This window comes from Fukomys damarensis, unplaced genomic scaffold (genome assembly GCF_012274545.1).
Source record: "Fukomys damarensis isolate Sample0158 unplaced genomic scaffold, DMR_v1.0_HiC HiC_scaffold_39, whole genome shotgun sequence".
NCBI classification, from domain to species: domain Eukaryota; kingdom Metazoa; phylum Chordata; class Mammalia; order Rodentia; family Bathyergidae; genus Fukomys; species Fukomys damarensis.
The window spans coordinates 70,018,723-70,035,279 of NW_022900951.1; the positions used below are offsets into that span (position 1 = coordinate 70,018,723).

Genomic DNA, 16,557 nt, shown 5'->3' on the forward strand with positions numbered 1-16,557 from the left:
AAGCCTTCATCAACTTACTAGAGGTGCATCTACGGATTCTCTTGTTCTGGAGCTTTAAGTCTCTTGGAGAGAAGAGTTACTAGGTCCTCTTTTTCTCCAATATACATAACATTACTGAGGACAATCAAGCCTTTGTAGCTATAAGCCAATCTCATAAATTAGCACATCAACTCTCTCTCTCTCATATATATTGTTTTCTAGAGAACCCAAACAAACAAAAAAGACTTGTGTGCGTGAATTTTGGTGATATGTGTGCTGAAAGAAGTTGAAGTATGGGAGTTAAAATGGGTTCAATTTATATAACCTTTTTAAAGCTCCCTTTTCTCCTTGTGTGGAATTTGGACATGGACATGAAATAATGACTTCCATATCACCATTTGTGACCCTGATGCTTTCATTATGAAAGCAATTATTGTTGACAAAGTTCTCTCTCTGAATTAGTAGCTATCTGATTAAGCCTATTTTTCCTTCTCCTTTTTAAACACTTGATTTTTTTATTATGAAACAAAACCATTTATTACCTATGCTTGCATGGTCATTTTACATAAAAGACCTGGATGATGAGAACTACTTAACCCTGTACCAGAATTGTGGGATAATCATTTTCATTGTGCTTATATACTAACCATATTCTCTTCCAATAATATAATTAGTTACTCAATTTTGGAAATACCTGCTTTGCTCAAAAGTTTCCACTTAATAAATAATAAGGATATTATGCTATAAAATTACAGTAATTATTGATAATCATGACTTTTAAAAAACGGCAGTCATTTTCATATATTATTTTTTAAAACATTGTAGTAAATGAAGTACTAAAAATCCAAACTTGGTGTGGCATTTTCAACTATTATGTTACTTTTCTTTGTGTTTCAATTCCTTTCTCAGTGAAAAGCTGAAAGCTCAACATTTATGTCTGTAATCACTGGCTAGAATAAATCTGGGAAAAACACTAAAGTGGGGCTATGTTTTTATTTTTATGTACTTATCTTTCACTTTTATTGTGAATTGTAGCATATATTAGAAAAATATTTGTGTAGCTTAACATTGTATTATAAATTTATCAACTAATAATGCCAAAAGAGAGGAAATAGACCATCTTTTTTATTCTTTCTTTAATGAGTATATATATATATATATGTCACATGTATTGCTCACATTCATCTTACAGCAGTTCTATTTGTACATAATATATCATTTTTTCTCATTAAGTTTATTGGTACATTTTAGATATACAGTACAGTTACATTCATCACTGGGATCTTGTACCTTTACGTGACAGGTCTTGGTTTTCATTTTTTTCTCTTACCCCTGACCTCCCTTCACCCCCTCCTCCCTTCCCTATTTGCAAATACTTTATTTCCATTTTTTTATATTCTCATTTTTTTCTTTTCCCTTATTTCCTTTCCCTGCCCTTCCCACTCCCCCTACACCTTTAGCCCTTTTCTTCCTATTTCACATTGTCAATTATACCATTAGGATCTTCTGTACAATTATAGTTTTTTACACCAGAGAAACTATTCCGTATTTACAAATGTGTGATTTATTTATTCCACTTAAGGTTATGGCCTCAATATGCATCCATTTTCCTATGAATGACTCTAGTTTCTCTTTCTTTATGGCTGAGTAGTACTCCATTTTATGGAAAAACCACATCTTCTTTATCCAGTCTCCAACTGAGGGGCAAATGGGCTGTTTCCAAGTTTTGGCCATTACAAACTGTGCCACTATAAATATGGGTGTGCATATATCGCTGTGATATGATTCTTTTATTTTTTTTGAAAGATAATCAGCAGAGGGATAGCTGGGTCACTCATAATATATCTTGATTATTTTTTTCTCATCCAAAGTCTCCTCACCAGCCCATTTACAAAAGCTTTGTTTCGATTGTTTTTCTTCCATTCTTTTAAAGTTTTCTCTTCCTTCTCTTCCGCTCCCTCTTTCCATATCCCCCTTCCCATTTGGACATGTTCCTCCTACTCTGCAATATCCATCTCCCACTCTGTTCCCTATATAATTTTAGTGTTTCTCCCCAAGAGAAGCAATGTTATATTTAAACCAGTGAGTAAAATTTATTTTACTTATGGTTATGGTCTCTTAGGTGCATCCATTTTCAAAACAAATGCTCATTTATCATTCTTTATGACAGAGGAGTACTCCCCTCTACATAAATACCACATTTTCTTTATCCATTCATCTATTGATGGGAATGTGGACTTTTTCCAAGATTTATCTCTCATAAATTTTGCTGCTATAAATGTGAATATGCATATATCACTGTAATATGCTTTTAACTCTTTGAGAAGATATTTAGAAAGTGAACAGCTGAGTCAAATGAGTCTTATTTTAGTGTTTTGAGAATTATCCATATTGATATCTGTAATGATTGTACATTTTACACTCACACCAGGAATGAAAAAGGGTGATTTATTTCCCTAAAACCCCATCAGTATTTGCTATTGGTTGATTTCTTAATGACAGCTGTTCTTTCTGGAGGGAGACAGAATCTCTGGATTGTTTTAACTTGTATTTCTCAAATGATCAGTGAAGTTAAGCATTTTTTATATATTTATTTGCTGTTTGTATTTCTTCATCTAAAAATACCTATTCATTTCAGATACTCAGTTTTGGATTGGGTCTTTAAATTTGGGGGAGTCTGAAATTTTTTTTAGCTTTTCGTATATTTTAGTTTTTCATATATTTCATATATTGTCAGTTCTTTTTCTAAGGAACAGAGGGAAAAATTTGCCTCATTTTGTGGGTTGCATCTTCACCCTCTTGGTGGTTTTTCTTGCTCTACAAAAGCTTTTCAATTTGACCTGACCCCAGTTGTTGATTCTTTGTAATATTTCCTGTGTGACCAGGAATTTGTTCATAAAGTTTTTGCTTACACTTATATTTCTAGAGATTTACGTATTCTGTCTTCTAACTTTTTTCTGGTTTTATATTTAGATCTTTGATCAATTTTTATGTTAGTTTAGGCCATGGTGAGAGATATGGGGCTAGGATCAATTTTTGGCACATGGAAAGACAATTTTCCCAAGGTGATTTATTAAAGAGGCTATCTTTCTTCCAGTGAGGATATTTGGTCCCTTTGTGAAAGGTAAGGTAGACGAACGTGCTTGGAGTTGTTTCTGCAACTTCTATATCTTCTATTTGGTTCCTCTGATTCTTAGGTCTCTTTTTTTGCCATTATTATGTTGTTTTATCACAGTAACTTTGAAGTATATCTTCACATCCGGGATGTTAATGCCCCTGCCTTGCCATTTTTGCCCAGAATTGCTTTTGTCTATTTTATTTAATCTTTCAAAGAACCAACTCTTTGATTCAATGATTCTTTCTTTTGCTATCTTAATCTCAATTGCATTAATTTCTGCTCCAATTTTTATAATTTCCTCCCTTGTATGCACCTTGCTCTTCATTTTCTAGAAGGCTGAAGTTCAATATTAGGTTATTAATTTGAACTCACTCTGCTTTTCTGATGTGGGAATTCACCACTATATTTTTTCCCTATGAACTACTTACATTGCATCCTGTAAGTTCTGACATGTTGTATTGGCATTATTGTTCAGTTGTACTAACTGTCTAATTTCTTGTTTAATTTCATTGGTGACTCTTTGGTTGTTCAGTAGTGTATTATTTAGTTTCCATGTGTTTATGTAGTTTTTGTGGTTTCTTTTGCCATAGAATTCCAATTTCATTGCATTACGATCTGATAATATGCATGGGATAATATAAATTCATTTGTATTTACATAAGCATGTTCTGTAAGCTAGTATGTAGTCTATGTTTAAGAAAGTCCCATGTGCAATAAAAATGAGTATTCTATTGTTATTGACTGGAACACTCTGTAAATATCTACTAAGTTCAGTTGTTCAAAGGTTATGCATAGCTCTGATAAATGTTTGCTGATTTTTGTCTAGTTGATCTGTGGTCTTCTACTATAACTGTGTTAATGCTTATCTGATTTTTCTGACCCACTGGTGTTTTATATAGTTGGTTGTACTGGTATTTGGTGCTTATACATTTATGATTGTTATCTCTTCCTTTTAGATTGTTCCCTTACCAAGTGTTTAGTGTACTTCTTTGCATCTTCTTATCAATCTTTTCTTGAAATTCACTCTGTCTACAAACAGAATAGCTGTACCTGCTTTTTTCTGGATTCCCGCTGCAGGGAATATTGTTTTACATTCTTAGACTTTAGGGCTAGGAATTTCTTTTTGTGTTAAATGTGTTTTGCTTCTTCTATGCAACATATTGCTGGATTTTGTTTCTTGAATCATTCTGCCAATCTGTTTCTATTGATTGGGGAGTTGAGACCATTCACATTGATGGTTATAACTGATATGTATTATTTTACCATTGTCATATTATTTTCTTGTTCATTTCCTTTCTTTCCCTTCTATTTAATTGCTTTCCTTGCCTGGTGGTTTCATTCTATTGAGATTATTGGAATTGGTGTCTTCATTGGCTCTTTCTGGAATATCTTTCAGAACTTTTTGGAGTGCTTGCTTGGTGGTTGTGCATTTCTTCAGGTGTTTTTTAACATTCCAGTATCTTATTTTTCCATCAAGTTTGAAAGACTTTTGTAAGGTACATTAATCTGGGTTGGAGGTTGTTTTCCTTAAGGCTTGAAATACTCCACTCCTAGCTCAGTTTAACTTAATGGTTTGTGTTGAGAAGTCTTCTGTTGATTTGATAGGTTCTCTTTTTTTTCAGCTTTAATTAAGTTTATTGGTACATAGGTTCTCTTTTATAGGTGATTTATTTCTTTTCTCTTACAGCTCTTAACATTCTGATCTTTTGTTAAATTTCTGGGATCTTGACTACTATATGCATTTTTTCTCTGAATATGGCTACTTGGGGTTTTATATGTGTCAAATATCTGTGTGCCAAATTCTCTTCCCATGGTTGGGAAGTTTTCCAAGATTACCTCCATGAGTAGGTTTTCTAAAATTTCCTTTATGTTATTTCCTGATTTTTCATGGATTCTACTTAATCTTATGCTATTCCTCTTTGTATCATGCAGCGATTGTTGGATTGATTTTTCTAGGCCCCTTGCTATTTGTAAGAAGTCTTTCTTATGATAAGTATTCACTATCAATCTGTTTTCTAGATCTGATATTTTATACTGACATTGGTAGATTCTGGTGCACATATTTTCAATATAATTTTTAATCTCCTGGATGAGTGTTAGAATATGTTTTCTGGAATCTATTTCTTTCATATGTGGGGTGTTCATAGTTTCCATCATTTTCCTAAGCTCCTCCTTTTATGTGCCTTTACTATAGATTTAATAACCATGTACTTCATTATGGTTACTATATCTTTATTTATCTGAGAAATTATTTCTGATTTAAAATTTTCTATAGCTTCATTCATCTCTTGTATCATCTGCTTCTATCATTTCAGAAATTTCAGGTGGATGGATCTTTATTTCATCCACCTCATCGTCCCTTACACTTGCCCTGGGAGAGCTAAAGGTCAGGGGTTGCATCTCTCTTCCATGTCTTCTTATTTTCTATTTTTCAAATTTGTTCTCTCTGTTGCTGTTTGTAAATTTCTTATTGTAGGTATAAGCATCATTATTACTAATACTGAGACTTCCTTAGGAAAGACTACTCTTCCAATGTGTCTTCTAGTTGAAGCTTACTTTTGGCTTTTGAATGTGTCCCAAAATTTTAACTCTTCAATATATTAGAGTTGAGAAGTTGCTGCCTATTTGGCTTAGCACCCAATTGTTTAGTACTGGACTACAGTATTCTTTATGATTGTAGACATCCTCAGTATTGGCACACAAAGAATAACTGATCACAACATCTATTACACCTTTTCTAATTTAGTACAATCAGTAATAAGGATCATGTGAAGCATGTCTTAGAACTTGACAAATTATGGCAACTATTAATTTGCTATATTTAACCACAGAAATAAGATTTACAGTTATATATTAAGTCTAAAGAAACTAGGAAATTTACACAGTGAATATCCCCTCAATAGAGAGATTTTTAAATTTTTATTTATTTTAGTTTTTATTTTTTGCAGTACTGTAGGTAGAACTGAGGATCTTCCACTTGTACGTCAGGCTTGTTGCCACTGAGCTAAATTCCTGGCCCTAATGGAGAGATTTTATCTTCGGGGGTGAGTGGGACATTTAAATAGGAGAAGAGTAAAAAACACAGAAACAGATGAAAAGAAAAAAGATTATTAGCAGGGGTGAAGGACAAAATAAGATTACTCAAGCTTAAGGAAACAGGTAAAGAAGAAAGGAGTGAAAGGAGAAAAAAAAAAGAACAAAGTGAACTAAAAAAAAAAAAACCCTAAAAAGCAATGTTTCCACTCATGAAAACATTAAAAGATGCAATTGACAGAAGAAAAAAATGAACAAACCAAACCAATCAAACAACAAAATCAAAAACAACAACAACAACAAAGAAATTTCACTGTGACTCCAAGCCTGTGGTTATCTTCTGGCATCTATAGTTTTGTGATAGTGCCCACATCAGAATCCAGATCTACAGAGCTGTGCTTGGGAACCCCAGTAAGTCTGTAGTAGGATTGGGGTGGAGTCCAGGGTAAACCCAGCAAACCAGCGGTAGAATTGAATGGAGCACCATCTCTATCCCTGCAAATCCACAGAAGTTCAGGCTGGTCGTTGCTTCTGGCTGTGGAGGCTGGGGCCCAAGTCTTCAGATAGAAAGCACTGGATTTCATGGGTGGCTCACCCATATCTCCCTATCCTGGACATCTTTGCAGTCCTCAATCACTCAGTTACTGTGGGATTTTAATACTGGCAACCCTGAAACAAAGACAACCCATGGACACTCACGCTCTGGTTCAGTTAGCCCCTTCATGGAGTGCTTCTAATCAAGCATTCTATCCAGGAAACACTACTGTTGTTGCACTGGAGTCACCTACTGGCACCTCTCAGCCTCCTCTGCTCCATATCACTCTTGTGTCTTCTCTCTCATGCAGTTTGCTTTCTCCTTCTATGCTGCAGTCCATCTTGTCATGTTACCTGCAGGCTCCAATCTTTCCTTTAGATCCTTTTTGGGTCCTGAGGATCCACCTCCCTCCTTTGTCTCTTCCCCCAGTTGTTATTCTCCAGAGTCTGAAGATATGTATCTATAGCTGCTTACCACTCTGCCATTTTCTGTAAAAATTGTCTGATTTTTCTTTTATTATTGTAAGAAAACAGCATAGGATCACCATTTAATACATTTTAGGACTATGAAATAGTGAAGCTTAACCATCTTTGGAAACTTTATACTCATGGCCCCATTTAATCATTTCCCCTCTCTTTCCGATAGCCATGATTCTATTCAGTTTCTAGTAATCTCACTATTCTAAATTAGTCATGTACCTGAAGTCATTCAGTGTTTGTCCCTTTGTGACTGAAATATTTTACTTAGAACAAATCTTTCAAGATTCACCCATGTCATCACATGTATATAGCAGAATTTCTTTCTGCTTTTTGAATTAATAATATTTCATTTTAAGCATATACTGTCTTTTCTTTACCAAGTTATCCATCGGGCAACATTCAAATTGTTTCCACATGCTTGCTATTGTATATAATTGTGAAATAAACTTAGCAGTTCAAATATCTATTCAAAAACCTCTTTATAAAATTTTTGAATGTACACAAAAATTAATTACTACACTACAAAGGAATTATACTTTTAATTTTGTGAGGAATTGAAATGTTTTTCATAACTGTACTACTTTACATTCCTATCAACAGCACACATCCATTCCACTTTTACCACATTCTTTCCAACATATGTTATTTTTTTTATTTTTTTATGATAGAGGTCCCAACAGGTGAGTTGATTTCTTGTTTTGGTTTACATTTTCATTTCCTTGAAGTTTCAATCTTGATTGAATAGCTCTCATTGGTTAGCTATTTACATTTATTTTTTAAATCATCTATTCAAGATTTTTTTGGCATTGAGTTGTATGAGTTCCTTATATATTTTGGGTACTAGCCATTTTTTAGTTCTATGGCTGCAAATATTTTCCTATTCCTTCGGTTGATGTTATATTCTGTTGGTTGTTTCTTCCATTGTGCATAATCTTTTAGGATTATTGTGGTCAAACTTTTCCTTTTTTGCATTTGTTAATTGTGGTTTTGAAGCCATATTCCAGAAGTCGATACCAAGAAAAAAGTAAAAATATATTTTCCTGTTTTCTTCTAGTAATTTTACAGATTCAGATCTTCTGTGTCTTTCTATAGTCACAATCTATTAAGCATTGACTGAAGTGCCTTATAAAAGATAAGGGTCTGATTGTAATTTTTTGCATGCAGATGTCGTTTGTCCCAACCCATTTATGGAGAAATAGTTCATTACCCATTTCCTATTCTTGGCAGTCTTTGTCAGAATTGACTACGTGTGTTATTTGGAGTTTATTTCTGTGCACACTATACGGTTTCTTTGGAATATATATCTCATTTTATAGCTATCACATTGCTGTAATTATTTTCATTTTGCAATATTGTGTACTTTGAAATCAGAGAGTGGTAATACCTCCATCTTTTTCTCCTTTCTCCATATTGTTTTGATTATTCAGGCTCAATTGCATCTCCATGTGAATTTTAGGTTCTATTTTTATTTCTATTAAAAAGCTACTAAAATTTTTTAAAAAGGTTTCATTGAACCTATAGGTTCCTTTGATTTGTTTGGGTATTTTAACAATGTTCATTTTTTAAATCCATGAGTAGGGGATATGTTTCCTTTTATTTATGTTTTCTTTTTCTGCTTTTCATCTTTGAATTTATTGGTACTTTTTAGGTAAACAGTACAGTTACATTCATTATTGGGATCTTGTACCTTTACATGACAGGTCTTGGTTCTCATTTTTTTCCCCATACCCCTGCCCTCCCTTCACTCACTCCTCCCTTCCCTATTTACAGAAACTTTGTTTCCATTATTTATGTTTCCTTTTGTTTATTTTGTTGATTATTTAAAAGTATTAGGGTGTAATTTTAGCTTCCTTGGTCATGTTTATTCAAAAGTATTTATTCTTTGTAATGTTACTCTTTATGGCTTTTTCCTTAATTTCTCTTTCAGATATTTCATTGTTGATACACAAAAGTGCAGAAGATATTTTTATGTTGTTTTGTATCCTGTAGCTTGGCTGAATTCATTCACAGTTCTAAGTGTTTTATATAGACATTAAAGTTTTCTAAAGATATGATCATGTTATCTAGAAATAAACACAGTTTCACTTCATCTTTTTTCTCTTAGATACAATTTATTTAATTTTCCCCTAATCTGTATCTAGGATTTTCTTCAACATGCTGAATAAAAGTGAAAAAGTGGATATTCTTGCCTTGTCTTTTTTTTTAGAGGAAAACTTCAGTTTTTCACTGTTCATTATGTTAGTGTAGTATTTTCCTATATGTCCTTCGTCATACTGATGTAGTATTCTTCTATGCCAAATCTGTTACTTCCTTTGTAATGAAAGGGAGAATTATTGTTTTAAAATTAATTTAATTCATGATACAAAAGAAAAGGTAAAATGTCAAACTGTTTTGTTTTTCTTTTTAAATCTCTTTGCTTTTCATTTATTTAAAGTGTAAATGTTTGTACATATTTATGGAGCACACTATCATAATTAAATAAATGTATATAAAATGTAACAATCAAGCCAGAATATGTAGCACTTTCATTTCTTTACATATTTATCATTTCTTTGTGCTGAAACCCATTGAACTTCTCTCTTCTATTTCTTTATAAAATATGCTACATTTTGAACTATAGTCACACTACTACACTGCAGAATATTATATTTTATTTCTCCTATGTAAATACAACAAATATCCACTATCTTTCTTCTGTCTCCTTAACCCCTGTCATTTCCTTGTGGTAATCATTTTTCTACTCTCTAGTTTTAGTAAGTCAACTTTTTAAGTTTTTGTATAAAAGTGAAAACATGTAGTATGGATCTTTCCTGGCTTTTTTCTTTTCACATATTGTCCTCCAATTCCATGAATTTTCCCACAAATGACAGGATTTCATTACTTATATGGCTGAATTCTATTGTATATTTGTACACCACTTTATATTTGCTTATTCATCTGTTCATGGACATCTCAGTTGACTCCATATTTCTAGCTACTATATATAGTATCAAAATAAATATTGGAATGCAAGTATGTCTTTGGTGTGCTGATTTCATTTCATTTGGATATATACACCAAAGTGATACAGTGTATCATGGTAGTTATATTTCTAAGTTTTTGAGGAAATTTCATAATATTTTCCACAATGAAGGTAGTAACTTACATGTCTAGCACTGGTGAAGAGTATACTCTTCTGTAGCTCCTGGCCAGCATTGTTACTTTATTTTTCTCCTTTTTTTCATAATACCCATTCTAACTCAGGAGATATGTGTATCTAATTGTAGTTTTGAATTGTGCTTCCCTGACAAATGATTTTTTACATATTTTGATATACTAATTAGGCATTTGTACATATTCTTTTGCAAAACACTTTAACTGTTTTCATTAAAGGTTTAATCTTAAGTTACAACAATCACAAACTTTATAAAAGTATATATTATACCAACTGCCTTGAATAAATATCTAAAATCTAATTTTATAATTTGAAAATATTGGAATTTTGAATAAAATATTGGAGAATATGATATTATGCTTTATTGGTCATGCAGTTCAAAGCTCTTTATTATAAATTCTGTTGAAAGTTTTCTGGTTTGGGTCACTTTCTCATTTCAGGATGTACAATCAAATAAGTACACTTTAATTTTGTTAATGATTAATCTTATCAAGTGCCTTATCATGTAACACATAAATTCTTGGGATAAATTTTTTGACCTATAGAAAATAAACTAATCCTAGAAATATCTATTTAGTTCACATTTTAATATCGAATTATGTTGCCTCTCTTTATAAAAACATATGAACCACATCCTAAGTTGTAAAGTTTTCTTTTTACTTTTCAATATTTTATTTGGCCATCCCAGTCTTTGTAAAAGATAATACCAAGTTTTATTTCATAATAAAGTCTCATATATAGTTGAGATTTTTATTTTGGAACACAATATTGTTTCTTTTTTTTTTTTCTCTTTGAGTTTATTGGTACATTTTAGGTATACAATACAGTTACATTCATCATTGGGATCTTGTACCTTTACATAACAGGTCTTGGTTCTCATTACCCCCCCGTCTCTGCCCTCCCTTCACTCCACAATATTGTTTCTTAAGATGAGGAAGAAAAATACATTTCTAATTCCTTCTTTTTCTCCATTTATTCTGACATATTATCAACTTTGCATTCCAAAGCTTTCTCAAATTAAATAGTAAAATGATTTTAAAATTATAGTTGAAAATATTTTGCCTTTCTGTATTAAAAGTCTGCCTAGGAAGAAGTATAAAATTCATTTATTTTAAAATAGCTCAAAATTTCTTATCTTTATTTTCCTTTTTTTCACTACAGTTTGCCCTATCTATATTGCAATGACCCTCAAATTTTTGTTAAGTGTAGAGAGGGTTTAATAAAAAATTAACTGCACAATTTCTCTAGAATCTTAGAGAATATATGGAGAAATGGATTTGAGTATGAACACTTAGATAGTCACATGAACAAATGAAAATTCTTATTAGTATCAGTGATGAGAGCTGGGCCACGTGGTGCATGCCTGTAATCCCAGCACTCGGGACGCTGAGGCAGGAGGATCGCTGCAAGTTCGAGACCAGCCTGGGCTACATAGTAAGTTTCAGGTCAGTCTCAACTACATAGTGAGACACTGTCTCACACAAAAAAAATTATCAGTGATGTGATTGTGAAAGTTATTCTTTTGCATTTATACTGTAATTTTTTGTTTTTGTACCAGGGATTGAACTTTGGCCCTTGCATTTCCAAGGCAAGCACCAGAACCACTGAGATAAATCCCCGGCCCCATACTGTAATTTTAATATACCAGCTCCAACAAAGAAGTACTTTTAAATGATAGAAGTAAAAGCCAGACTAGGTTCTAACTCATTGTTAATGCACATAATTAAATATTTTTATTTTTACTTATTTGTTTTATTTATCCTGTTCTGAAGATCAAAACCAGGGTAGTACACATGCAAAGCAAGCACTCTAACACTGAGCTATACCCCAGACCAGCGAAGATGTTTATAAAAATATGTTTAAGATATAACAAAGTGACTAGATGTTCAGAAGTGCCTCCACATGCTGGTCACAGTGTTAATATTGTAAGAGCAGTTTATGTCTATCTTTACAATATTATTATTCATGGTTGCCATTTTTCATAAAGTTCTTACATCTTAGTTAAGAAACAACCATAAAAGTGAGAACAAGAACACAGAAAAGCATTCTAAATTTTTTGAGCAAGTAGTGAAGATAAATGTCATCTTTACACAAGTAGAAAGTTTAATATAACCTGTATAATGTTAAAAATGCAGTAGCATATGAATTTAGCCTGATATTCTAAGAACATCTTGAGAAAATCCTAATTGCAATAATCCCTTTTTTAGCCTTCACTTATCTTCAGTATCTTTTTCCATTTAAAATTATAGATACATGTTTAGTTTTCATTTTCTTTGGTATAGGAGAGATTGGGGCCCTGGGAGGTGTTTTGAGGATTTGTTTGTGCACGATAGAGATTGGTAATTTTCTCTAAGTGAGAACAAAATATCTATCGAGAAGAGTTTCTCACGATCTGTGAAGAGATACTATATCTTATGTAGTAGAAACTTCTCAGTTGAATTAGTCTATCGCTATAGTATTTTTCATAATTCCCTTTTCTCATAAAGTGAGCACAACAAAATGGTTCTTCCCTGTAAATGCTTAAAGTTGACAAATCATGTTGAAAATCATAATTATATTAAGTAAATTCATCTTGGCATGTTTATTTTACCTAAACATATTAATGGTACATGTTGCACTGATTCTGCAGCGTTCTTCTCTTTAACTGAGATATTTAACTGTGATTCTGAAGGTAGTGCAACAGTTTTATATTTTGTGGTACTAAATATCAATTAAAAGATATTTGATGTCTCTCCACTACTTAAACTTTAATATTGCTGAAGGAATAGAAGCTCTGTCCAATACCTGGAGATAATGCTACCATTATACTGGAGATTAATCAAATAAGGATAAAGATCAAGCACCACATAACTCTGTGTTTTATTTGATCATGTGATCTTTTAGCTCTGGACCTGGAGCCCAGTACAATTGTCAACTTTGACTTTCCAATGCACTCAGGAAATTATGGGACCTGTATATCCTTCGCTAAACAAAAATGATTTAGAAAATTCTCTTAAAATTATTCACTCTACTGCTCTGAGAATAACCTACGATTTTGAGAAGAGCCACCTAAATATTTCAAACTTGTAATAAATACATATTTAAAAAGAAAAAGGAGCCCAGTACAATTGTCAACTTTGACTTTCCAATGCACTCAGGAAATTATGGGACCTGTATATCCTTCGCTAAACAAAAATGATTTAGAAAATTCTCTTAAAATTATTCACTCTACTGCTCTGAGAATAACCTACGATTTTGAGAAGAGCCACCTAAATATTTCAAACTTGTAATAAATACATATTTAAAAAGAAAAAATCTAATACCCCAAATTCGGAAAGCGACCCCTGCCCATCAGTCCCCACTGGGCCTCCCAGCCGCGCCTCTGCTCTTCTCCGCTGACTCCGCCCTGCGTCTGTCGGAACCGCCTCGCGTCTGAGCTGACCCTCTGCGTGTCTGCCAGTCAGTCCCTCCGGACCTGCCGCCAGCCTCAGGCTGCAGAAATCACCGCTCCTCACTCGGTCCGTACCCAGTGGGCATCTTGGGTATCTGGGCGGTCTCCGGTTCCCCGCGCGTTTGTACGTCTGTCTCTGTCTGATCCGCTGCCTGCTGCCTGCCTGCTGTCCCAGCACACCAAGTGTCCAGTGTGCCCTTTCGCTGACGCTGAGTGCGGAGCGGCCTTTTAGTAAGTTGGGAGCCCTCCGGGAGCGGCCAGGCAGCTGGCGGAGGAATACGTACTCGGCCCCTGCCCTTGTTGTTACCATTATTTAAACCAACAGGAGATCTGGCGGCCTATATTTATGCAAAAAAACGATCGCGAGGCCTCTATCAACAATGCTAGATAGATGTAGGGAAGCAGCCAGCTGCTTGGTGATTTCTTAAAATGGGAAAGATAATTCTGTTCTTAATACTGGTTTTTGGAACTAATTTCAAATCTGAACGGGTGAAAATTTTAAGTCCCCTTAGGGAGAACATATTCGCTATCCGGGTGCCTTTATGTCTGATGCATTTGTTTTAAGCCTGCTGACCAGCTGTTTCTGAACTTCATTTTCTCAGCTTCAACAGTGATTCTGAGCCTGCTTTTACCTTCCCTTCGGCTGCCGTGGCGTTTTCTGTTCCTGAACAGCTTTTTTGGCTCATAGATTAGAGAAAGCAGCTCTTTTCTCTCCTCCGAGAGCCTCCTGTGTTCAGAAAGATGGGGAGTGGGGAGCCTAATCCTGCCGGCAAGAAAAAGAAGTACCTCAAGGCTGCCCTATACGTGGGTGACTTGGATGCAGATGTCACCGAGGACATGCTCTATAAGAAGTTCAGGCCTGCTGGTCCTCTGCGCTTCACCAGAATCTGCCGTGACCCGGTGACCCGCAGTCCCCTGGGTTATGGCTATGTTAACTTCCGCTTTCCTGCGGATGCAGAGTGGGCCCTGAACACCATGAATTTTGACTTGATTAATGGCAAACCCTTCCGCCTCATGTGGTCCCAGCCTGATGACCGTTTAAGAAAGTCTGGAGTTGGAAATATATTCATCAAAAACCTGGACAAATCTATAGACAATAGGGGTCTGTTTTATTTATTTTCCGCTTTTGGAAACATTCTCTCTTGTAAAGTTGTATGTGATGACAATGGCTCTAAGGGTTATGCGTATGTGCATTTTGACAGCCTGGCTGCTGCCAATAGGGCTATCTGGCACATGAATGGAGTGAGGCTCAACAACCGCCAAGTATATGTTGGCAGATTCAAATTTCCTGAAGAGCGAGCAGCTGAAGTCAGAACCAGGGATAGGGCAACTTTCACCAATGTTTTTGTTAAAAACTTTGGAGATGACATGGATGATGAAAAACTGAAGGAACTTTTCAGTGAATATGGGCAAACTGAGAGCGTTAAGGTAGTAAGAGATGCTAGTGGGAAATCTAAGGGTTTTGGCTTTGTGAGATACGAGACACACGAGGCTGCCCAAAAGGCAGTGTTAGACCTGCATGGAAAGTCAATGGATGGGAAAGTACTCTATGTAGGACGAGCACAGAAGAAAATTGAACGCTTGGCTGAATTACGGCGGAGGTTTGAGAGGCTGAGATTGAAAGAAAAAAGTCGGCCTCCAGGCGTGCCTATATATGTTAAGAACCTGGATGAGAGCATAGACGATGAAAAACTGAAGGAAGAATTTTCTTCATTTGGATCAATTAGCCGAGCCAAAGTGCTGACGGAAGTGGGGCAAGGGAAAGGGTTTGGTGTCGTCTGCTTCTCCTCTTTTGAAGAGGCCACCAAAGCAGTGGATGAGATGAATGGTCGCTTAGTGGGCTCCAAGCCCCTGCATGTCACCCTGGGCCAGGCTAGGCGAAGGTGGTGAGAATCAGAATGTTCAGTTTTTTTCAGCTTTAGCTGATGCTTAGTTTGGCTCCCTTTGTAATAAGGGGTTATTTTGTGCCAATTCGAAAGTGTTATTTTTTAAGTGACTACTTTCTTTTGAAAACAAAATGAAACTAGATAATCTTGTTCATTTAAGTGAAGAACGTAATTTCTAATTGCAAAGTCATTTTGTACTATTTTTTGATATAATATCCTTAGGAATATGTAGAATAAAGTTTATTCCTCCACATTTTTTTTCCTGAATAGCCAAGGTAAAAAAAAAATTGATTGAATATATTTCCCTCTTTATTTATATAAATAATACTAAATTTAATTTCTTCTGAAAATTATCTTAGCACGATCTTTCCAAATGTATCATGGTAAATATTTCTAACTTGCTTTTTGAAAAATCAATAGAGCAGAAAAAATATATTTAATCCAACTAGAATCTGTGTATAATTTTACTTTAAATTATTGTTTTAAAATGAGTGTTCTTTTTAAAAGATATGGGTTTCTTTTTTATTAATTTATTTTCCTTTTAAAATGTACTGTGGGTATATTACATTCTTTTTAGTGGCATAGACTACTATTGGGAGCTGTTCTTATTAACTTCGTGCTCTGTTTTCTTAGTCAGTACCTTAAAAAATTAACATTTCAGGCAGCTTTTATTTAAAGTTAAAAAACTTTTTTTTTGAGAGAGAGAGAGATTAGACAGTCAAAAACATTACGGAAAATTCTTATCACTCACTTTTTTGGATTCTCTGGTGCCTGTACTTAGATTATGTTAAATTAACAATTAAGGTGAGTAACTGCACTAACTTGCCTTTACTACAGAAAATATTTTACCTTCAGCCTCAAATGTCTTTGTAAAATTTAAATAATCTATAGAATGATGTTGAGAAACTATATTAAAGAACACCTATTAAACTTATCTCTTGTA

The 16,557-nt window shown here is 34.2% G+C and overlaps 1 protein-coding gene across 2 annotated transcripts; it reads left to right on the top strand.

Annotated features, from left to right (window-relative positions):
- The first annotated feature begins 13,667 nt into the window (after nt 1–13,667).
- On the top strand, nt 13,668–15,758 carry Pabpc5 (poly(A) binding protein cytoplasmic 5). Of its 2 annotated transcripts, none has more exons than XM_010607092.2 (2): nt 13,668–13,795; nt 14,331–15,758. In XM_010607092.2, exon 2 carries the CDS (start codon nt 14,470–14,472, stop codon nt 15,616–15,618), a length of 1,149 nt encoding a protein of 382 aa, XP_010605394.1. In that variant the 5' UTR covers nt 13,668–13,795; nt 14,331–14,469; the 3' UTR covers nt 15,619–15,758. The 2 variants fall into 2 exon arrangements, with proteins under 2 accessions (XP_010605394.1, XP_010605395.1); XM_010607093.2 differs by lacking the exon at nt 13,668–13,795 and adding an exon at nt 13,808–13,959.
- Nucleotides 15,759–16,557: the final 799 nt, after the last annotated feature.

Excerpts from the sequence above, each read along its gene's own strand:
- Pabpc5 (XM_010607092.2), top strand. The coding sequence starts at position 14,470 with ATGGGGAGTGGGGAGCCTAATCCTGCCGGCAAGAAAAAGAAGTACCTC.